The sequence below is a fragment of the Ostrinia furnacalis genome, unplaced genomic scaffold (genome assembly GCF_004193835.3).
Source record: "Ostrinia furnacalis isolate ACB-3 unplaced genomic scaffold, ASM419383v2 OfSCF1067, whole genome shotgun sequence".
Taxonomy (NCBI): domain Eukaryota; kingdom Metazoa; phylum Arthropoda; class Insecta; order Lepidoptera; family Crambidae; genus Ostrinia; species Ostrinia furnacalis.
Genome location: NW_021131306.1, coordinates 125570 through 150735, shown reverse-complemented (window position 1 = coordinate 150735; position 25166 = coordinate 125570). Strand labels below are relative to the sequence as shown.

The 25166-nt window shown below is 33.9% G+C and overlaps 1 protein-coding gene across 2 annotated transcripts; it reads right to left on the bottom strand.

The window, feature by feature from the left end:
* Window positions 1-5: 5 nt before the first annotated feature.
* On the bottom strand, window positions 6-25166 carry cue (Low-density lipoprotein receptor repeat domain-containing protein cueball). 2 transcript variants are annotated; one of them, XM_028302066.1, is made up of 8 exons: window positions 24924-25166; window positions 7290-7686; window positions 6496-7146; window positions 5046-5228; window positions 4481-4684; window positions 3980-4088; window positions 3201-3253; window positions 2695-2781 (listed from the first exon to the last, which is right to left on the bottom strand). In XM_028302066.1, exons 1-7 carry the CDS (start codon window positions 24985-24987, stop codon window positions 3221-3223), a joined length of 1641 nt encoding a protein of 546 aa, XP_028157867.1. In that variant the 5' UTR covers window positions 24988-25166; the 3' UTR covers window positions 2695-2781; window positions 3201-3220. The 2 variants fall into 2 exon arrangements, with proteins under 2 accessions (XP_028157866.1, XP_028157867.1); XM_028302065.1 differs by lacking the exon at window positions 3201-3253 and having other exon boundaries at window positions 6-2781.

Below are 25166 nucleotides of genomic sequence, written 5' to 3'. Positions count from 1 at the left end.
TCTTGAAACGCTTTTTGCATAAATAAAATTTTGTATACATTTTGAATGGATAAGTACATTTTGTCGTTTGAGATTCTACAAAGTCTAAGTACCAATGGGCGGTTTACAATAATGTTAAGTATCAAATAATTTAGTTTTCACAACATTGGGTCGATTAAATAATAAATACTTAGACAAAAATTAATTTTGCACATTACTACGAAATAATTCATAAATATGTTTACAATTATAGGAACGGAGTTCTTAAACTAAAGTACACAACTACTTTTCTTGGCGCGTGTTCAAAGTTCGAGACTTGAGGCACCGATTTAAAATAAAAAATAATAAGAAAAATCTGTACTCATGGATATAAGATGCAGTAAAAATCAATTAGAAAAAAAACCATAATATTTATTAAAAAAACATCTAGTGATGGAATCATCATTAAATTGTTTAAATTGTTCCCAGAATAAAATATGAACTACATCTTATATCCCAAGTACAACAACCATACTTCACTCAATTTTAAACTTAACTGGATTTTTGACATTTATATCTAAGAAACACATTTTTGCATTTATCAAAATGTTTTGTACATGTATTATTTTATTATTAACACTATGACAGCTTTTTTAGGGTTAAACAAATATTTTCTGAACGCTACGTTTATACAGCTTTTAGTTTTTATAAAATATAAAATCGGTAACATTCTATTTCTGCGTCTGAACATTTTTTTTTTGCATTTGCTCAAAAAATTACAAATTATAAAATTCTATTACATATTGGTTGGTACTTTTTGCATACCTTTACTCCCAACAAATGGTAACAAGTTCCAAAATAGATAAAATGTCATATTATAAATTATTGCTTTGTTTTGGTGTTTAAATTTTGGTCCGTTTAACGATTTTAAAGAGGTTAAAAAATGGTAACTTTTGTGAAAATAATAGCAAACTGTCGTGTTGCTACAAACGTCTTTCATTTATGAATGAGAGCGCTTTTTGCTTTAAAATGTAGGGTGTTGCTTTATTAAAATAAATCATTGACATTTTATCCATTCTTAAAATCCTATTGTAACTACTACCCATCTAAAAGTATTTCTTATTCATACAACCACACTAACGCGCAAGTACAACTAGTCAACAAGTCGATTTGATAAAACATTTGTTTGGAAGAACAAATGACAAGAATGAACGAAAACAACCATGTCATCATGATTTGTGGGTGATTTGAACACAATTTGCGGAATAGGAACAGTTTGTCAGATTGTATCTTTGAGGCGTCATCTTTTTTGCGTCATAACATCGTAATTTGAAGCTTATTATCTAACTTTACCCATTCTTTCTTTTTTTAGTAAATGAAAATAGCCAGAACGTTTTTTCTTCAAAAAAGAATTTGTAGTTCTGTTAAATAATCTACATATAATATATGTCACACTCATTTGTCTTGTTAGTGAGCAGCGAATGGGTTAACAGATGTATTTTTATTATTGAATAGAAAGAGATAAACTGATTAGTTTCGGCAATAGTAGTGTATGAATATCCATTATTTTTAAGATGACTGCCTCTAGATATTGCAAATAGATATTTATATTGTTTGATATAGCAGTGATTTTAACGGTTACATAAATGTAATATCACCAATATACCAAGGTTCACAACGCTGATTGGTAACATTGAATTACACAAATAAAATTTTATATCCTATTGTATAAATTTGGTATAATTTTACTGATATTTTTATAAATAGTTTTGTTTTAAATGCCATAAGTACATATACTTAACGCACGACTATTTTTCGTTATTATTGCGACGTTTTATAAACATTTAAACGAAGAATTTTACGCGATGCAAGTGTATTCCACTGCATGTTTACTTTCGGTTCTAACAATAAAAAAAACAAGGACATTTGGCACGGTATAATAACGAAAAATAGACACAATGTTAGAATCGTGTTAAAATTAACATGGTTTGGCAAGTCTCCACATAGTTAGAGATCAATATGCTTCTAAGCAATGTAAAGCTGGTTGCTTATTGAATATACAAGGCACATATACCTACCCGGTGCCAGGCCATGGAAATTTTATCGATATAATTATATCCCGCGATATACCTTATCTACACACCCAGCCTAAAATCTAGTTCCATGTACTCAGATTTTAGCAGCCCAATGTATACACAGCCAGATACTCACACAGTTCTCCATTAGTAGTCGCTTTATATCAAATATCACATATATTTCAGCCTAACATGTACTTAGAAATAGGTTTATGCGAACTTTGTTAGTACAGAATTACCATAAAATTAGAACAATACGAGTTCAACACACAGACCTAGAAGACAACGGAATTTGAAAGCTGGATAGTAATATTTGAAATTAAAATTATCTTTTTGATTTTATTCTTAATTCTTAATGTCATATCGTCCGGCGTCCTTCGTGCAAAAGTTCGCAGCAAACCTATTTCATGTAAACGTCAATTATTATTTGGATTCCCTAAAGAGTAATAACTCGACCATGATTCTAGAGCCCTAGACGGAATGAGGTGATCCAACTAATTTTGTACTAACCCCTAATTTAGCAATTCGGTTACTCTAAAATCAGCCTAAAAGCTACAACGGAGAGTACAGTTCAGTTTGTGACGGCGGAAAGCTGAGAGCTCTATTTACCATGGTCGAAAAGCAAATTTTAGTACCGTTAGTACTCATCAGGTAGTTCCATGTTGGCAATAAGGTTCTTCTTCTCTTCTTTCCCTGGTTTGGCATCGCCTAAGGTTGGTCTAATAGTGGAACGCGGTTCGAAGCAAGGCTGTAACAAAAAGAAAATTTTTGTTAGTCAAATAAACTTTTACCTATTTGTGTAGAAAATTTTCTTCTCAGTTAGGTACTAGCTACTCGATGATTATCTTAAATTCATTCCGTTAAAAAATGTTTGACTTTACTTTTTAAAGCTTTTGCCCATCTAACACCCTGTATACATATTACAAATCTACTACAAATATAACAAATAACATTAGTATTTCTTAAATACAACTTAAATAAAGCTTATTGTTTTTGAAAAAACACCCAAAAATGGGATCAAGAATCATTAGCTCGTAGTGTAAGAACTAGAGCTATATTTTCCCAATCCCATTTGTTTTGTTATTATGGCCATTCAGTTATTCTGCTCTTGTTAGTACATCAACCACCGTTAATGTATGAAGCCTGGTATTTATGTTTAAGAAAAACCTTGGAAACGGACGCCAATTTCAATCCCAGTTGATATGCTCGCACCTATCTCCCTGCATGAAAATAAAAATGCATAGATAGACTACAATTTGTTAATAATAATGGTGTTATGAAATGAATGAAATCTTACAGCCCAAGTTAATGGTGACAAAACTTTTAGAAGTACGAGTAACTGAGCAGTTAGAAACAAAAGTTGGAAAAATGACATTTCACGTTTAGTTACACACGCCGTATCCGTAGTGGGTTTAAAGGTTATAAGAAGACACAAACCCCCGTTATCCATAAATAATATTAGAACTGCATTTTAATTGTTTTTTTTTTCTCTTTTCATCTTAGTGAAATAAAAATTTGACATAAAGTACGAGTATACTTAAGCTAATGTGGTAGGTATTCTAACACTTAATTTTTTGCGAATAAGCTGCTGTATATTTTATATGGGCACTACGTTCCTTATTCGTAACTACAAAATTGCGTAGGTTTTGATATAAAATTAGTATGTTATTGTGGTTTTCCTTCATTGAATTTCGGAACTTAATTAATGACGAAATTGATATTAATTAAAATAACGCAACGTGAGGTGTTATTCAAATGTAACACTCTTTAATTACTAATTTTATATTAATTAAATTAAGTAGGCATTGTTATGGCCTGGAAGGTCAATTATTAAACAAAACTGAAACGCATGCTAATCAAAAACTAATATAGTTGGATCAATATTATAAGTATATAAGGTTTTGTGTTATAAGAAGTAGAAAAGGGAAATTAGTAAAATAACTTACAGTCTCACAGATGTTCATGTTGCAACAGTTTTCTATAGTGATCTCGCATTGATCGGGCCGCGCTGTCATCGGCGTCACGTTCTTGTTCACTATGATGCGCTTCTTTATTCTGAAAAGGAGATAACATATTGCAAACATACAAAAAAAAACATCACATAATTGATACCATAATAGGTACTTAATATAACAAAAAACAAATGCACATCAACAAGAATATTGTTAAGTTTTGAAGTAGGTAAGTGAAGTTATTTTCGTGCATTGCATGGGTTAAACTTTGTGCGAGTTGTAGACCAAGAGATAAGCTTAGTTTAGCTTCGCTCGCATAATTTATGCAGTTTCCCATAGTGTTTGTATATTTTGCAGTTTGCCTACAACTATGGAAAACTGCGTCAGCTATGCGAGCTAAGTTAATTTACTCGAATTATAATTATTAATAAATCACACACGTCTTTCACTCACAACACAATAAACCAAAAAGTCGTCAAGATATACCAATCATACCTAGGCCTTCTCTTGAGCTGTAGAACCTTTGTGATCAGCACCGTGCAGGCCACACACAACAGCCCACACAGTACTCCAAGCACGACTATCACTGGATCCCTCACTGTATCCCACCCTTGGGTACATTCAGATGGCTCCACGAACTCCCCATCGGTCTGCACTGAATTCTCGGCCTGGTACAACGAGCGAGTCTCCTTAGTGCAACTGGAAAAAAAGGTAAATATGCTATTTAATTGGCATTATGTGGGTGATTTATACTTCGATCAATATAGGGGGAGATAATAATATTGTTCTGATTAAATTCGTAGCGATTTCCAAGAGCTCTTCCCAAGGACTACTCAACCTAGACTTGTTGGGTTTTTATACGGGAGTTGCAGTAGTGGGATCTTGAGGTGAGATTAGTTCTGTAATGCTGACATTACCCTGGTGACTGAAAGAAAAACCTGTTTGTCTTTGGCGCTGTCCTTAGGGGAGACTTACATCCAGCAGTAGACTGCAACTGACTGATGCTAAAGTAACTGCTCGAGCATTATAACATACGTAAGATTATTTTCCAAACACTCACTTGCAATTCGTTGCTGCTGGGATTGGAGCTGCTTTCACCATCTCACACCGCTGGCCTTCATAGTCCCCAGAGCACTGGCATTCAGGTATCTGATCTTTGTTGACGGTGCATACACCATTGTTCAAACAGTACTGGCTGCAGACGTCAACTTCACACTTCTCTCCTTTGTATCCGTGCTTGCAGCTGAAAATAATAAATTGATTAAGATTAATGTACCTATTAGTCCAGTCAATGAATGCCTTAACGACGGCGTAGAGAGAAATCCGTGGAACACAATTTCTGACCTCGGGACTTTATTTAGCCTAGTTAGGTGGTGAACATAGCAAAAGTCCCCGCCCTTAGCTCTTGAGCCGGCGGGGAGAGGGGGATTTAAAGGTACCACTTTTCGGTTTTTCGCTTAATCCTCGGAAACTATGCGTCCTAGTGACATGACTACTATGAACCAAAAAAAGCTTATTCAATTTGCTACAGGTGAGACCGTCAGGTTTTTCTATATCTTGTATAGTTTTTGCGGCATCTGCTCTAGAAGGTCTGTAAAATTGGAAATTTTATTGTTGTCTTACATGTTCCTTTCAGGAGAAAATCGACTAAATCAACATTGAGCAAACACTATAGACATGCGGGAGCATGTTAAGCCTAGTTCCATGGAGGGGACTGCACCGTGCGTATATTTAGACGAACCAATTAGAGCCACTTTTGACTCCTCATCATTCAAAAACTACTGTGCATTAACACTTCAAATTTGGCTTATGTATTGAGACTTGCAAGATATACATCAGCTTCAAATTTCATAAATATACCTCAAACGGTTATTTAGGTATTGACGTTCAAAAATCGATATTTAGAGCACTACTATCTATCTATCACATGTGAAATGTTAAAATTTACTGTTTTTTTATTTGTTCCTTTGTATTTACAGCTTTTTTTGGTTCAAAGTAGTCATGTCACTAGAACGCATAGTTTCCGAGGATTAAGCGAAAAACCGAAAAGTGGCACCTTTAAACTCCCCTCTCCCCGCCGGCTCAAGGGCTAAGGGCGGGGACTTTTGCTATGTTCACCTCCTAACTAGTCTAAATAAAGTCCTGAAGTCAGAAATTGTGTTCTACAGTTTTCCATCTATAATGCTTTATTGACTGGACTATATGCTGAGCTAAGATTAATTGTATGACTTAAAACATGGAACAGATTTTAAGTTAGCATTGTAATGTATCAGAGGGCATAAGCCCTCTCATATTGACTTTCAAACAAAGCTTTTAGATCACCGGCACCGTCAAAAATATGAGTATTTGTTTTTTCCTGCAAATGTGTTGAAGAGAACTTTGACACTGATGATAGACTCTCTTTGACTCAATGTAGGTAACATTGAGTAGGCGCCATTTACACCTTATTAACGATAATGATGAGTCTATAAAATGATAACGCGTAACTTAATACATATTAAAGATTTTACCTGCACGTAGGTTCACCTCCTGGAGTAAGACTGCAATCGCCTTGTAGGCAGTAATTGCTACAGACTGATATTTCACAGCGGTCCCCTATGTACCCCGGGGAACATTTACAAGCCAGTTTCCCCTCAACCTTGACACCATAGAGACAGAACAGCCCCCGGTCCTTGGGAATGTTGAAAGAATCGTTGATCGCTGTTTTATTTTTGGACATTCTGGACAAAGCGTCACACTCAGGGATGCCTTCAATTTCATTAGAAACCTGGTAATTCGCAATAACCCCAAAAGGCGCTTTATGTGAGAAACTGAGCAGTTCGAAAGGTTCAGCGTTATTTTTGTCCTTTGCCAATTTCCAGATTTTCTTGTATAAATCGACCCAGTAGATCGAGTCTTTTGACACTGTTAAAGCATTTGGTTGATGTTGAACGCCCCTTAGCAATGTCTGCCTGTCCTTTCCTTCAAGGTTGGAACTTTCTATGGAAAAGTGTATGCCCTCTTTGTCATCTGCCCAATATAGTCTCTTAGTTCCCTGGTCGATGGCTATGCTGACTGGCATGTAGATATCAGTGTTGACAATGACCTCCCTTTCAGAACCATCAAATCTGGATCTTTCTATCGTTGGATTTGTAATGTTTGTGTTTGTCCAGTAAATGTATCTGGAAAGAAACAACAAAATGTTATGTAATTAATTAGATACTATTGCCATAAACTGACATAAATAATTAAAAATAAAAGTTGCTACAGCAATAAGTAGCGAAAAAATGTTCAAACACTCATGTAACTTTTACGAGTAACTTACCCTCGACAGCTATCGACGGCAATTGCTCTTGGAATCTCATCGTTCATTTTGATCAAAAGGTTTCCATAGACATCGTTTTTGGTGCCTAGCATCAGCGACATCCAGAATATGCTCTTTGCGTTTGTGTCAGTCCAGAAAAGCATTCCTTTGACGGGATCGAAGGCCAGACCTTGGATGTTCTCGTACGACCTCCTCCTGACTAGTGACTGGTACTTCTTTGTTGCTAAGTGGAAGCTGAATATGGATGCGTTGTCATTCTCCTTGTCGACGAAGAGCAGCATGTTGTGGACAGCATCATACGCTAAAGCCGTAAGGTCCCTAAAGCGGGTGCCTTCGCTGCTTGTTTTGGTTTGGTTACTGTAGAACTCTAGTTGGTCCCCATTGGTGATGGCAATATCTGTAACAAGGAAATCAAACATAAGGATAACTGCGAAAATATTGCTAATTGAAGTTAAACTTTCATGGTCACTAACATTAGAATAATTAATAACAGGATTATTAACCTTATTATTTACGAGCCTCCGATATTTCGGCGCCCGCAAAATCTTCAGTTACTGCGTGATCATGGCGCTTTTCAGCAACAGTGCTGAAATATCGGAGGCTACATAAGGTAGCAATCACGTTAGTAATAATTATTCTAATTGAAATAAAGCACCTGAATTTAATAAAAACAAAAACCTACAACGAGCCATAAGACCAGAATACAAAATTCCACACAGGTCTCAATCACGCAATTGGCCAATTTATCAGGGAGAAAGTGTTGCAATCTTACCGGGAGCCCGTAAAAACTTTTATTTTCGGACGAAGTTTGCAACTGAATTAATTTTAGATGAAATTGAAATAAAATTACCAAGTGGTGGTTACATAAACAGTGAACTGATGTGTACAGCTATAGTCAATGAATATTTGGCATCGAGACCGCCACACCACCGTCTTGTGACTGAGCTGATTTTAGAGGTCAGTCACACTGATAGGTTTTACATAACCGTTTGAAACAGTTTTTTTGCATTGAATTATTTATTGCCTTGGTGAGCTAAGTCTAGAAAAAGTGTCACAGAATAGAAGAAAGGTCGCGAAGAGGTTAAATACAAGTCCTTGTAGACAACATCCGCAATTTTCCTGTGATTAATAGTCTAAAATCGGAATAAACAACTCCAGTGGAGAAACACATTTCACGCGTTGATAACCTGTGACTTGTTTGTTATTATTGACTGTTTGTTTGTGTTTTTATTCATAAGTTAGTAATTATTCCTGGCCTTTTCAGTGATGCAAATGAAACTAATGCCCGTTTTCACCATCAATCCCTAATTTTTATGTGACCCCTTTGAAAACAAAATTCTTGTTGTGTTACCATAGGGGTCACTTAAAAATTTCTTAACTAGATTGGTCAAAAAGAAAACTTTCAGTTCAATTTCGCGTGGAGATAATGCGCAATAAAAAATTTGAAAATGAATTTGATTTATTTGCAATCCTCGGATGAGATCGTTATCAAGCACGAATCCATTCCTTTTATTTAAAAAAACTTGTTTACAATTTTAATAGATTGATTAAAATACTGATGTCATTTACAAGTTATCTTTTCTGACTTTTCGTAAGATAATCGTGAACATTACACTGTCGTCTTTAATTCCTAAATCATCATTACATTCCGATGTCTGAAGATAAGTAGGTTATCCGAGACCCACCTGATTGAAGCATTTACAGCAAACGATAGCGTATCAATATCTTTGCTGCATAATCGTTTTCGCCATTTATCGCGTAATTTGACCCGCTGTAGGTCCCATGGCTACGTGACTGTCCTCACGTACAAGTTTTGGCTTTCAGCGTGGTCAAAGTTCAATTGTTTAAAGCTGAACGTCCACTTACTCGGACGCTAAAAAGTGAACGAATATTTAATTTGTGTGACGCTCAAGATGTTACCGGACGGAAAAATACACGCTTTTGTGTAAAATTTTCTGTTTATCTAAAACAGGAAAGGAAAACCTGCCTTTTCCAGGATAGACATAATGGATGCTGGTAATTTCAAAGATTTCATAGAATAGACTTACAAGTAAATAAACTCAAAATTGCCAATTATTTGCACAATGACTTCAATAACAAAGTAACTATCTATTTGGTAAAGAAATGAACTGACAACGCAACCGCAACATGACATTCCATTGAAATTCAAAAGATAGTGTGTTAAAAATTACTATTAAAACCATTAAAAAATATTTTAACTCTTATGACATAAAAAATAAACGCCCAAGGCTACCGATTCAATTATTTTACACCGCAAAATTGGATGGTTTATTAACCCAACAGAGTACCTATTTACTTTTTGCGTGATTGGAAGATTACTTTTGCCAGTGACGTAAGATTGGTGCCGATAGCATGCGTCGGCGCCGCCTCATTAGCATAACGTGACGCTGACAATAGAGGTGAATTCAGAGTTCAAGTTAAACAAGTAGGCACGTTAATTACAAAAACATCTTACAAACATTTTCCAGCCATGACTGAAATTACACAGAAAATTAAACAAATAAAAGTTTCTGTTGTAAAAAAAATTGTTAAGCGTAAAATGTCTCAGCAGTGGACAACAGGACTTATTAGAAAGATGCCATTTATAGATCAGAGTAGGCGCAATGGAATGTATTCATAACTCATATGTCATCAATAAATCATTCATCATCATTGGTTTACGGAGATAAAACAACCGTCGTGTTGAGCTCTATTATACAGGATGTTAGGTAAATGGGTATATGAGCCGACACTAGCCCATGTTAACATGGGTATATAAATGGTATGGTGAAGTCAGTGATATCAACATTTTAATTTTTTTAATTTTCATACAAAATAAATTTTTATAAAATCCGACATGACATTGACAGATATGTCAAAATCCACCAATCACGCAGCATTTGGACCTTGCGTCTACGTATTGCCATCTGGCGGATTTTTCAATTGCGAAAACCCTCATTGAAATCGCTTTTCATTTCTGTTTCACTTACTCGCTTTGGATGTTGGGGTGAGTGAGAGAAATAGGGAAACGTAAAGATGTCAAAGTAGAATAAATTAGGCAGAAATATTGGCGGTAGAACTGTTTTTTTCATGATAATAAATGGAAATAGAGCCTAAAATGTAACTGAACATTAGCAGGGTGTCCACATTCTGGAAAGTCAGGGAAAGTCAGGGAAAAGTCAGGGAAGCTCATAGCAGTCAGGGAAAGTCAGTGAAATAGAGGGGTCACCTGGAAAGTCAGGGAAACATTGAGATTTTGTCTACCAAAACACTGTTTGTCTCCCGAAATTTCCCAGTGATTGTAAAATAAGGGATTTAATTAATTTATGCTCTAGAAAGACCTTTGATCTTGACTATCGAAGCAATTTTTTTTCAGGTTTGGAGTGATCTACATTATGACTTTGTTTTTAGTCATAATTATATTACTCCTTTTTAGTTTTTTATCTAATGAAGTGGATTGATCTAAATTATGACACAATTTTGTTCATAATTAGATTACTTTCATATAGTTTTTTTTTTTCAGGATTAGAGTGATAGATTAATAGGTAGACTGTTATGATTTTTTTTTGTCATAACTAGATTACTCCTTTTTGTTTTAATAGTTGTACGTTTTTGTTTCAGTAAAATGATATATTTTCTATTGTCGATGTGAAAGTGCAACTTATAACTTATGTTTATTTATATATTTTTTATAATTATTTATTGATTTGATTATTGAGTGCAGACTAGTGAGCAGTTTTGCCGCAGTAGTGTTCATCCTTTTTTTTACAAAACGATGAGTCAAAGTGGTGTGAAAGTAAAAATCGTTCAAAATTTTAAGGAAATAAAATATTTTGATTAACTTTTGTGTAAAAACTGCAAGTATTCTGGGGGTTTTAAGAGTTGGGCTGAACAGCAGCACTACTTAAGTTGCCGATATAAACAGAAAACCAGGAATAATTGAAAAATTGTGGTCGTGGTAATGTAAAATATCATAAGGGGTGTCAATTTTCGTTGAATTTCATAATTTATTGTGTAAGTTAAAAAATAATTGAGATAGATTTTTTTCATTATTTTTCCTAAAGTAATCATGACTATGTCCATCCTGTGGCGTCGGCTTATCCATGAATTTTGGGACACGTTGTATACATAGTTGGTCAGGGAATTTTGAGAAAATTGTCAGGGAAAGTCAGGGAAAAGTCAGGGAATTTTTTCGAACATTTGCAGTGGACACCCTGATTAGTTATTACGAACACCCTTAATAATAACTATCGATCTATTTCTACGGCTAAACAAAACTGTCAAGATTTCCGAAAAAATACCTACGATAGAAACAAGGACTACGTTTTTTTCCATTTATTTTCGGAAATGTTAAGAAAAACATACAAAAAAAGGTCGACAACTTATTTTTTCATCTGACGGTCACGTTAAATGTTTGTTTTTCTATTGTCGTCTTTACACACGTTGAAGTTGTATATATTATGTATAAAATAAGACATTGTTAAAAGTCACGTGTATACTTTACAAGAAAGGTTAACCAAACTATGTATTGTCTTGTACATAAATGTAGGCACTTAGATAATTGGATTTTAAAGTATAGCTCATATAGGCACTAGCATTTATTCTGTGGTATAGGTGTAGGTACTTAACGGTACGTTTTACATAGTTTGATGTACCGACCTTCGTATACGTGTAGTCACGTAACAAGCCTTGCTTGAGAGCAGCGTTATCTACACTTCTACACTAATATTATAAAGAGGAAAACTTTGTTTGTTTGTTTGGTTGTAATGAATAGGCTCAAAAACTACTGGACCGTTTTTAAAAATTCTTTCACCATTCTAAAGCTTCATTATCCACGAGTAACATAGGCTAAATTTTATTTTGGAAAAAAATAGGGTTCCGCAAAATATGTAGATAATGTAGTCCACGCGCGAGAAGCCACGGGCGGAAAGCTAGTCGTAGATAAAATAAATTATTTATACCACGGAAATGATATAAAGTAGAGCAGATTGCAGGACGCCCGACGTCTTGTCAATGACCTCTATAAATAAAAGCATAAAAAATACCTACATGCCTTTCTGGATTGTTATTCTTTGACGTCACATTCGACGTGCAAGAATTGGGCGTTGTGCGTAGACGTTTTACTTTTTAGTCGTTTTGTAGAGTTTAATAAACCTTTCAAGTGCGAGTTGTAACGATACATTTTTTTATTTAAACATGTTTTAGTCTTTTCAGCGGGATATACTAAAAAATGTCTAGTATAATATACTAGTTCAAAAGATATTATCTCTCCAACAAACAGACAGCAAGTCTCAATATCAATGCCCTTTGGGTTATGGAACCCTAAAACTAATGATATAACGCTACTTTACTAATTAAATTTAATTACGTAGCTACGTAGGCAGTAGCCATTACGCTTTGTGAGCCCGGGAAACAAAAAAAAACATAATCGAGGATTGAAAAGCCAAAAATATTAAAAAACTTAGGTAGTGTTAATTAATTAGCACAACAGAACCCCACGTTTAAGTAAAACATAAAATTAAGCTGTTATAGGAGCCAGACATTTTAATTATTTCTAAATCCCCTAAAGATAAACAAACATAGTTATGGACTCTACATTACAGAGTAGTAAATAGCCGCCTACATTAAAATCGAGTCAGCATTTTGGCCAGTACATGTCATAGAGACATTTAAAAGTAGAGTTATTTACTCAAATTAAAAACTAAGTAAATATGTAGGTACTATCAGCTCCTAACTGTAGATGTAGGTTAAAATTATAGAAAGTTTATAGACATTCTTTCAAATATTTTATAGTTTTTGACAGGGTAAAACAATCAAATCTGTGAGCTTGACAACAAGTGAGTAATTTGTATGGAATGGCACTCACTACACCGTCACGCGACTCGGTTTGCCCACTGTAAATACGAGCACATCGTTATGTAAAATATATTCGGCTAATGTTGGAAAACAACCAAGAGTGACGTCTGTGAACGTCATGAGCTTTGACGTGTATAGGCAGGTTTTTAGATGCGCAGGAGTTGAAAGGTGAATTACTTTTTATTGAGGAAGTTGTATAGCTTTCCGAGATTTCCAGGTAGGATAAATAATAGAAATGTGTTATTTATAAATGAAAAAAGCTCTATCCCAACTCGCGGTTTTTTAATAAGGTTGATTTACACTTATTAATTTGCATAATTCATCACGAATAGGTATGTCTGTGATTAGATAGGTGAAGATAATAATTAAAGACACCTTGAGAAAATGCTTGAACTAATAATTACAATTAATGGCGCAACCCACCAAATTTTATCAGTTAAATAATGTGAGACGATAAGTTTTTTGATTATGACTCAGATTTTTATTTAGAAAAAAAATCTGACTTATCAAGTTTTCACACGTCACCGATTCGAATATGAGGTGCGTTTTGCTCACACAAGAGTGCCATTTTGAGGATAAAATTAAATATTATAATATGTAAAATACATATTTTGTTTCTGATAAGTAAATTTATTAGTTAAATTTAAATTAATTATTCGTAACTGAGGAAAAGATTGCAAATAAAATGAACCATGGATGAAAGATTATAACATTCATTTATTTACCGCGTGAAAACAAGGAAGTACAAAGTTTAATAATAATAAGGTACATAAATTTGCAAATAAATTTACTTATCAATCTCTTGTGTCAAGTTTATTAATTAACTGGGAAAGTACCAAAGAAAATCTCCGATAAAGATGACCTATTTAATGATTAATGACTGTCATTAATCAAAGAAATGCAATAACTCTAACAGACACGACAACACTATTTTTAACTTGTTTTGTTTATGAAAAGATGAGGGCGATAACTGGAATCTGGACCTTACTTCTTTGTAAATAATTAGTACACGTAGTAATTAATCTATAAGAAACTTACTGTAATGATTTCTTTCATAGTAATTTCTTAGGATTTTTTCCCAAGTTTCTGATTAAGATCTACCTTCCTAGGCTTTCATTAGGCTCTTATAAAAATCTAAAGTATACAACGTGCTCCTTTTGTTTACCGGAAATTTTAGGGGTATATTCTATAAATAAAAACTAGTTAAGTGATGAGTCTTAAGAATATGTGTTTCTAAAAGCATATTTTTGAAGATATTGTGGATTCTAGATTTAGAAGATACCTAGTTGATTTAGATTATAGTATCATCAATCTAGTTTTTTTTTTTTTCAAAATTGTCACCTAGTCTTTTTGTGCAGACTTTTTATTGATAAGTGTATGTAAATTATGAATTATTTCAGTGAAAATTAAATTTTTAAATAATTTCGTATGAAAAAATAAGTCGAAAAAATTGTTGAATTTAACAAAAAATGTAATGCCATTCCATTCTTTGAAGTGGTTATTAATACCCTAGCCTAGAGTTCCACGAAATCAAAAAGAGCACGTTGTAGAGTAAAACCTGTGTTTAGATTCTCTATATCAAAGTTCAGCCAATTTTAATTCTATGATCGAGCTTCTTGCATCGAATTACCTACCCCTCAGAGGTAGTATAGGGGTTAAAAATAGAGATGCTCTAAGCGCAAAAGCTTTTCACACTATCTAAGTAGTATATTCAATTAAGTGCTTCAAAGCTCCTCGTGGACGTCCATTCTCCCGCCCACGCTGAAAGCTCTGGAAAACTGTTTTTCTAAGATGTATTTTTTTATTGTCTAAACCTTAAACATGAACAAAGAAATAAATACCTATACTTAGGTAGATATTACTTATTGTCGATTAAAATGGATATTGTGTGATCTTCATTTATTGACGTGGTTTGAGATTAGAAATTGCAAAGTTCATATTTTTACTGATAGTAGTGTCTCAGTACATTATTCATATGTAAGTAGATAAAGTGTATGTTCAGATTGTTCAGTCACATCAAAGATAATTTAAGTTTAAAGTGTAGCTCATTGCTTTTCTATTGACGACAGGGTCGGGTAGGTTTTTATTGGCGGTCAAGCTGTAGATCCTGGCTACACAGGAGTTGCAGCGGTGGGAAAGATTTGTGGGAATGGTCTCGTACCCAGACTACCCATTTTTATTGCAAATTCGCTTTTATCTCAACAGCATATAGACTACAGTGTTTACCTTGATGTGCTGTCGTCTGTACATTGAACAGTCCTTACGTAGCAAGCAGTTTGTATGTATAATGTTTATGTTTAGATAAGCTACTATGTTGTGTTGTTATGGACAGATTTGCTAATTTGTTATATCAACATTTGCTAGATGAGCATTACTGAAGATAGAAGGATCGCTCAAAAGATAATGTTTCCATACATTAATATAATATTACTAGCGGCCGCCCGCGACTTCGTACGCGTGGATCCCGTTTTACCCCCTTCATCTATCTTACGCGGTTTAGATTTTTTCATACCATTTTTTTTCCCGCTAACTCCTGATCCGGTGGGAATTTTGCAATATCCTGTTGTAACTAAGCTTTAAGTTTACTAAGGTACCTGCATGCCAAATTTCATGCGTCTATATTACGCGGTTTAGATTTTTTCATACAAATGTTTTTTCCCGCTAACTCCCGTTCCCGTAAGAATTTTGCAATATCCTGTTGTAACTAAGCTTTAAGTTTACTAAGGTACCTGCATGCCAAATTTCAAGCGTCTAACTTAAGCGGTTTAGATTTTTCATACAAAAGGATTTTCCCGCTAATTCCCGGTCCCGTGGGAATTCTTAAGTATCCTAGAACCTGCCCAGGAGTATGAAAAATAAATGTACCAAGTTTCGTTAAAATCCGTCGAGTAGTTTTTGTTTCTATAAGGAACATACAGACAGACAGACAGACAGACAGACAGATAGACAGACAGACAAAAATTTTACTGATTGCATTTTTGGCATCAGTATCGATCACTAATCACCCCCTGATAGTTATTTTGAAAATATATTTCATGTACAGAATTGACCTCTCTACAGATTTATTATAAGTATAGAAGATATAGGTAATTAATTGCCTTTTGCAGTGGCTGTTAATGAGCCATGCGATGTGACATGTCAGACGACATACAAACCTACTGGAACAGTGTTTATCAACCTGTGGATCGCGACCCCCTGGGGGGTCGTCAAGCCTCAAAGTTATAAAGATAGACTTATCCGAAATCGAATTATGCAAATGCAGAAATATTCGGTTCCTACAACATCTTTGTAACAATATAAAATGCATGAAAAAAGCGAGCGGTCGGGGGATCGCAAAATATTTTTTCATACTAGGTAACCCCCCTATGTCATATAAAAGGTTGAAAAACACTGTCTGGACTACCCACATAAAAGTATGTTAATTATTATAAAATAATTACAGTTTCAAGATAACATAATAAGGATGGCACAGTCAAGAAAAAGTAAAATCGCATACAAACTCGGCTTAAATCTTTTCGCTTATTTACATAGGTATTTGGCACTCACCTACATACCTACTTCCAAATACATAAAAAAAAAGTTGCTTCAATACATTTTACTTCAAAGCTAAGATTGCTCAGAGTACTTATAGCTCTTCTTATCTTAAAAAAATCAAATTAATGAATACCTAAACGTATTAGGTAATTGATTTAATTTCTTTCAGTATTTATCAAATCGTCGGTTCAGCTACGTGACCGACCTGCGATAAAATTCACCAAAACAACGATGCGTTGTATTAAGCTCTGTCACATGATTACAAATAGCCAAATTAATCATTAATGATGCAATACATCCACTGTCTTTAGGTAAAATCATAAATATTATTAATTTTATTATCGCGTGGTGCCTAGTACCTAGACCGAAAACTCTCGTATGTTCTCTGCGTTTGTAAGGTAGAGAACAAAGAACCATAATGAGCGAAATTTACACCTAAAAATTACGATTCTCACGCCAGATGTAGATCCTGGCTACACAAGAGTTGCAGCGGTGGGAACGAGAGGTGGGGATAGTCCCGTCTTATGACATCCTCTCCAATTCACCAGAGGCAAATGGGGATTTGGCATAAACTCCCCACGCTGACTTGGGTTAGTGTTTCTGGAGTAGACACTGATGATAATGACTCTCACATGGTTTTGTAGTTGAAAAGAGCTTTTACTGAAAATAATTAAGTATTGAATTTGAACTAGAACTTTTGTATGAATTCAGGGTCATTCATTTTTATACCCACTTCAAATAGATTTCAAAATAATAAAAAAACATGATATGAAGAAACACATAATAGGATAAGTACCTACGTCCAATTTATCATTTCCTGCAGTGTCAATTATTCGATATTTCATTTGATTGATTTCACTTGATCATCCAGTATCGGCCCAATAATCTATAAAACTGATTGATTATACAGCTTTCATATTTGAAGATACGTGCGATTTATAAATTGCAATGAAGCTATAGGTCGATTAAAAACCAGCTAAGTGGGATTTGAATCTACGAGCTGAGGGATTCGTACATTTTCCAAGATACAAATGAAATGATTTCTAGATGTATTGTAAAAGTAGTTTAATACAAAGTTCAATTAAAATGTTATTTCCAAGTCGTTTTAGTTTAATAGAATTTAACATTCTACACTAAAATTACATAGTTTACTATAAGCATATAAGGTAGAGTCAAGCCAGCATACTGGCAATATAAGAAAGTATGCTGGGGAGTTCATCGAGAAATGTGGAAGAAAGCTCTTGATAGAGAGAAGCTCGATATCTCTATCAAGAGATTTTTCCAGCTGACCATGATGGCAGGTTAAAACTGGGATTATAGAGATTGAGTTAGATGAACTGACGTCATAGAGATCACAATGTAGATTTTATACCTACGGAATCCTAAAAATACGTCACTATTTCGTAGTCAGATTTTTCTTGGAACTAAATCTGATTTCAGCCTAAAACTCAGATCTCATCTGATGAGTGGTCACGAGTATTAAAATGGAGAACGCTTACTCAGTAAAGAAATACCTATTCATTACATTGTCTACATCCGATGAAATATCCGGCTGAAAACCCTAACTAATCATTTAATATGTACTTTCATCTATTACATACTTACATTGTTCTACTACACTCATTTATAAGCCTAGGCCACAGAATAAGTAATAGTGCGCAGACCACCGACTTTTAGTTGGCCGATAGTTGGGTCGGGCTGTTGATCAGTATGGATAATAATTGTAAGAAAGTGCGCACATTACACCGATTTGGCCGATTCTTCATACAAATTAGAATCGGCCAACTATCGGCCAACTAAAAGTTGATGGTCTGCAAATAGGCTAAAAGTATTAATTCAAGTAGGGTTGTCATAAACAAATTTTGAAATCCGAAAGATTTAAAACTGAAACAAATGCGTGGTTTAAATAAAAAATACCTTAACTCAAAAATCATTCAGGTATCTACTTAAATAATTAATTAATTATAATTAACACTCATTGTTATCTATCAATCTTCGAGTGCTTTCCGATAAAATACACTTCTTATAATTAAGTGCCACTTTAAAGTGTTTTGAATAAAATATTCATCACATATTATTTATCATATTGTATTTTATCGCAAATGCATATACCATTCACCACCTGTACTTACATACGTACGTACTCACATACATTGTGTTAATTTGTATTGTTTTTGAATAAGTACCTACTATGCTATAGGTAAAGAAAAACTTTTTGGTTAAAAAATGTGAGTGAAGATTTGAAAATGTACGCAACAAGTAAGATAACAATACTACAACATTCTTTGAATTTTTGCCGCAGTTTGCTTATAACATAACGATTATAATTTTATCATGTTAGTCATGGAGCTATCTGATAGATAAGCAATTGATTAAATGGAAAACTTTGATAAAAAGTACCTGAAAAGTTTGCATTGGCGCCATGTCTGCACACTTCTTTTACTTATCTAATAATTTAACCCTTCAAGTACCCGTGAATCGAGACAAAAACTATCCGCGGCCTTATGCGACCGCCGAAAATGAAGCCGCAAAGAATTCAAGCAGAAGAAACAAAACCGGTCAAGTGCGTGTCGGACTCACGCACAAAGGGTTCCGTACCATTGATTTATGAAATTAAAATTATTTTTTACCCCTAAAAAGAAGAGTTCGCAGGCAAAAAATAATTTACGAAAAAATTAAAAGTCAGTTCATGTTAAAAAAGCAAGTTTATATTAAACTTTATTGGTGTAGTTATAAAAGAGCATGTTACCAAATATTGATTGATTAAACTTGAATGCTCTACCAGTAAAAAGTGCCCCATTGTCTGCAATGAATTTAAGCTCCTGTCTTGTTGTGATCATCTCATATTGCATGCAGACCCCTAATTTCCAACCCGTTTCGGATTTTGTATGGGATTTTATTGTTCAATGCCTTTTAATAAGGCTCAATTTATAAAGAACGACGTGCTTTTAAGGATCATTCGTTCATAGAGAGCGAAAAAACTGGTCAATCCGCCCGACACCCTTTATAACTGGTAAATATTACATAGGTAACAAACCATTATAGTGTTTTATTACTTTAGTAGGTAATTTACAATTATAATAAGGTAGGTTCCAGAAGTATTTAAAAATATAGAGCTAAATATAATTAATTGCGATTGTAATCAATCTTCTACTCCGCCTTAGATAGGGGGATTTATTTATCTATACTAATATTATAAAGCTGAAGATTTGTTTGTTTGTTTACTTGAACGTGCTAATCTCCGGAACTACTGGACTGATTTGAAAAATTCTTTCAGTGTTAGATAGCCCATTTATCGAGGAAGGCTATAGGCTATACAACATCACGCTACGATCAATAGGAGCAGAGCAACAATGAAAAATGTTGCGAAAACTGGTTTTCACGCGTACGAAGTCGCGGGCACAGCTAGTAATAGATATAGGTATTTTATGTATGTATTTAAATATTTTCTAATACACGTCTCTTGACGTTTAAGCCAATAACAAAAACTGATAGGTTCAAATATTGAAAGTCATCAATCATCCTTCAGCTGTACACTTGTGGCCACAGTAAGTGCATTTTGCAATAAGAATGTAAGATATACTATCTATTGTACTATTGACTGTACAATAATCAAGTAGGTACTAAGGCAAATCAGCCTGAGAACCACTTACGATAAAATCTGTCAATAACTCCTTGAATTTGCAGGTTCCAGGTAAGTGCTAAGTTAATACTGTTAGGACTTCCTTTCGATAAGGAATATAACGCCATATTATTATAACCGCCTTTGTACCTACTTACATACCCATTAGGTAATAATAATGCAACGGAAAGTGCACGTACGCCATAATAATCAGCTAGAGGGCTTTCCAGAGTGATTATACCTCCATTGGGAGTTCTAAAAATAAATTTTAACGTGATTAAACTTTAAAATTAGTATACGAGATCTTTTTTTATTATTTTTTTTATTAATATCTACCTATTGGGGGAGAATAGAACAGATTTTCAAATAAAAAAAATCGGTAGAAAGTTCAGTAAAAATGTCGACTCTACCAATGATGGATAAAGCAATAAAAAGCATTGTCATTATGAGATTCCAGATAATACAAAGGCACCTAAGTAATACTACAGTTATTAACATTTTCCCAGTTTCAAGTACGTTTCAGTTACACTGCGAAGTTCATTTTTATGCAAAGGTTAAGAGTTAAGATCCTCGCGTGCGTTTGATCCGCATTTTCATCCTCCGACGAGGTTGCATTGTAAGTGAGCAAATTACCGTCCCACGCCCTGTACACAATTTATAAAGATTCAGAAGGTCCACTCATTCCACTCTATAATAAAATCGAAACAGATCCACGTAAACTATATAGGGTGTTAGGTAAATGGGTATATGAGCCGACACTAGCCCATGCTAACATGGGTATATAAATGGTATCGTGAAGTCAGAAAATTGATATCTTCATTTTAATTATTTTAATTTTCATACAAATCGGATTTTATTAAATTTATTTTGTATGAAAATTTAAAAAAATTAAAATGATGATATCGAATTTCTGATTTCACCATACCATTTATATGCCCATGTTAACATGGGCTAGTGTCGGCTCATATACCCATTTACCTAACACCCTGTAGAGACTTAGGCCCGAATTACAAAATAATGCTCAGAATTAGCTTTAATGGAATATCTCAAAAACTGAATCAAGTAGAATTAAATGAATAATAAGTTATTCCTTAAAAGTTGCTTTAATTTGTTCGTAGATTAAATAAATAAATAATAATAAATAAATATCCTTGGACATTTTACACTACGCTTCTAGTCCCAAACTAAGCAAAGCTTGTACTATGGGTACTAGACAACGGATATAAACATACTTAAATACTTTTTTTTTTTTGTAAATACATACATATTATACATAGTAACACCCAGACCCGTCACAGAAATTGAAATTCATAATTTCAATTTCTGCCCGGCCGGGAATCGAACCCGGGACCTCTCGGCATAGTAGTCCGTTTCCGAACCACTACATCAAACGGCAGATTCTGTTATGTGATTGGTTAAAAATATTGAAACTCTACCAATCCTAAGATTCAATGTATGGCTTACCGTGGTATTAAGTATTGAACTTCATTAAAAGGCAAATTGACTGGCAATTCGAAACACTGCTCGATTTCATAGAAACCTTTTAAACAAAAATTAATATTCATAGTTAAATAAGTACAGACATTGATAAATTACGGTTTTCCATTACTTGACTAATTTCAATTTTATTTACATTACATTTTGATCCATAAACTAGAACGAACGCATATTCTGACACTGACATTTCTACATTATTTAACGTCAGACCTACTGCACATTACTTAATTATGTGTCGAATTTCGAAGAAACTTCATTGCGATCTAATTACTACCACGTAACCTCTGATACCTATTGTCACAAACCATTGTATTCAAAACTGGGGCACGGACATTTCTGAAGATTTAGTTTTAGACTTAGTTTCGTTCTTGTACCCATTTTTTGCTGCGTGACCTTATGTAACAAGCAAAGTCGCATGTGTTCAGTCTAGTAGGTATCATTTACATTTATATGCACTGTAAATAGTTCAATAAAGTAAAGTATATAATGAGTGACTATCGCTTTATTTACTTTTTACAACTTGTTTAGATTAAGCAGTTCTTTGCTTACCTAAATTTTCCTTTTGTCCTTAAATTCGGTAAGTATTTAGTAGTTACCTAGTAACCTTATGTTTAATTGCTAAGGACACTTTTCAATATTTAAAGATTTTTTTTAAAAAAGTGCACCCAAAAAAGTTCGTTTTGTAAATTATTGATTTCTATGGCTATTATTATAATTATGATTAAAAAAAAATGTAAAAAAAAAAACAAATCACGTTGCAATAATTGTAATCGTTTCAGTGACGGCCACATATCCACCCACGTGAGTTGTTTTCGACACAAAAATAAATTAACGTGTCCCTGATTAACTTTTTTTGCCATTCTCTTAACACTTACAGTTCAAAACAATTGAACTAATGTTTTTAAGTACCATAATGAATTATTTGCTAAGATTATTATTATTGTATTTGACATTGGATTTCAAGAACATAGGCCTACATAGGTTCTAAATTACCTAATTTAGAAATTAGATAAACATCGAGGTTCTGGTAACAGCTGGAAACAGCTGGAAACTTGATGATGCTTTAAGTGTCATCATCAGCATTTAATCGAATTTCATACATAACGGTGATAATGCAAAAACTTTACTTATTTACATAGTTATCAATCAATGTTGACGTCCGATTTTGAGCTACGGTTGCTGGTTCGATTCCATAGGGGACAAATTAATTTAAAGTGAACATTTTGTTATTATTAATTTTAGATTTATTTCTTTGCCTATTGCTCATACACATAAAATAAGCTACAGTTCTACAGGCTGAGTGTGAGTTTTCATCATTTCATTTAAAAAAAATGACATTAAGGGTGGGTTGCACCATGTTACTTTAACTTTGACGAACGTCAACAATCTGTCAAACTCCATACAAAAAACACCGGTTATCGTCAAAGTTACGGTCAAAGTTAAGTTCAAAAACTAAAATTTTCATACATTTTTAAACGCGCTCACGATGTAAACTTGCACTCAGCCCACTGTAGTTAGGAATTGAAATTCTAATTAAAATGTAATTAACTATATAAAAAATTTGTTCCTAACCTCTACATAAATGACGCATTTTATTTATACCTAATTCAAGTACCTACCTGCGCACGCGACTGATCTAACATTTGTTGCGTAACATAATAGGGTTGTCACAATATGTTAAAAAGTTGTAAAACAAAATTATAGCAATTTTAAAATTGCAATGATTGAAATTACTATTAGAGTGTTAATGGGGTTGTCAATAATTTACTTATATATTTTAATTGTTGACACGACTTGTACAAAACAAGCAAAAAGAAAATTTTTATATATTTTTTTAACAGCTAGTTTAGGAATATTTAACCATTTTTCAGGAATTGGATATTCTCTTTCTTATTTTACAATACAAATCGACTGATACGTTTTGTTTTTTAAACGACAAATATATTATTTTTCTTCAACCAATAACAACTTTACTTCCTACTTTTAGGCACCGGTTTTCTTTTATAAATAAATTTTGGCTTAATAATTACCTACTTATGTAGATTAGATATTTAACAACTGCGTCATGTAGTCCAAATCCAAACTAAGCAGAGTTCGTACCTACTATAGGTACCATACCAGAATTTATACACATGATATTTGATAATAAGTAATTATACTGGCTCAATTGACAAAACTGGTTAGCATTAGCATTGTATTAACTGGTTTGAACCAAAAAATATGCTCTGGAATGCGAAAAAAAAACAAATGAAGTAGATAAACTATTTCAGTAATAAATTAATACTATGGTAGGTAGATATCGCAGATATTAATATTATGTTTGTTGTTAGTTTATAATCTTTAGTTGGTATGTAAATATCAATCACGTTTTCAATAACATTCTTGATCATTGTATTAGAATAAGATCACGCAAATGATTGGCATTCTGTGTTAAGAAAATAAACATAAGGTTATTGTAACAAACAGTACCTACTGTTGACCTGAATGTTTGGAGTGATACATATTTTATTTTTTATATCATTTTTGTGTTCTTAAGAACTTAAAAAATAATTCATATCAACTGGCTGAGCCTACATTACATTGTTTACTTTATACATGATAAAGATAAAGTTTTACGCATGAACCACGTTGCTTCAATTATAATTTATTGCTTAAATTTTATTATTATTTATGGTGACTTTGTTACATTATAAAAATAACGTTGTATGTAATATACTCAATACTCTCATTCAGCATATTGGCGGTCAAAATCATAAACGTAGGTAAAACGCGCTTTTCTGCAAAACGCCGCAACCGCTTTCCACTTTTCAGGAACGCTACCCGAAAAAATGACGTCGGTCGCCTATAAGTTTGCAAAGGCACGAGGAAGAGGGTCGCCTAAACTTGGTCGGGTACGCAAGTGGCCTACGTGACTCGGGGCCCCCGCGTTATGGCGCCGACTGCCAAACAATTAACAACTTTATTGACACCCGTGAAATACCACATTCTTGAATGAAAAATCAACCGTCTACCCGCGCTTGAAAGTCATCTGACGTCCCGCTAATATAACCAATTACATAATACATAGTTGGAGTAAAATAGCACGTGTCAAAAAGTAACGTATCAGCTGATTTTGAGATACTCACCCCATGAGTTAACTAGGCCGATGGATAAAGCGACGACGGCGAGTAGAATCTCCGTCTTACACATTTTGTTTCATAAAATATTTTTTGTCCTTTACCAAATACACATTAGTTCGAATATCGTGCGTGAGTTTCAGTCCAATGTCGTGCAGAGGGCGCGCGCGCTTGCGACCGCACCGAACGCGCTTTGCGACGAAACTAAAGCGAGCGATCAGCGACGAGACCACGTTTTGACGCGAGCGGACG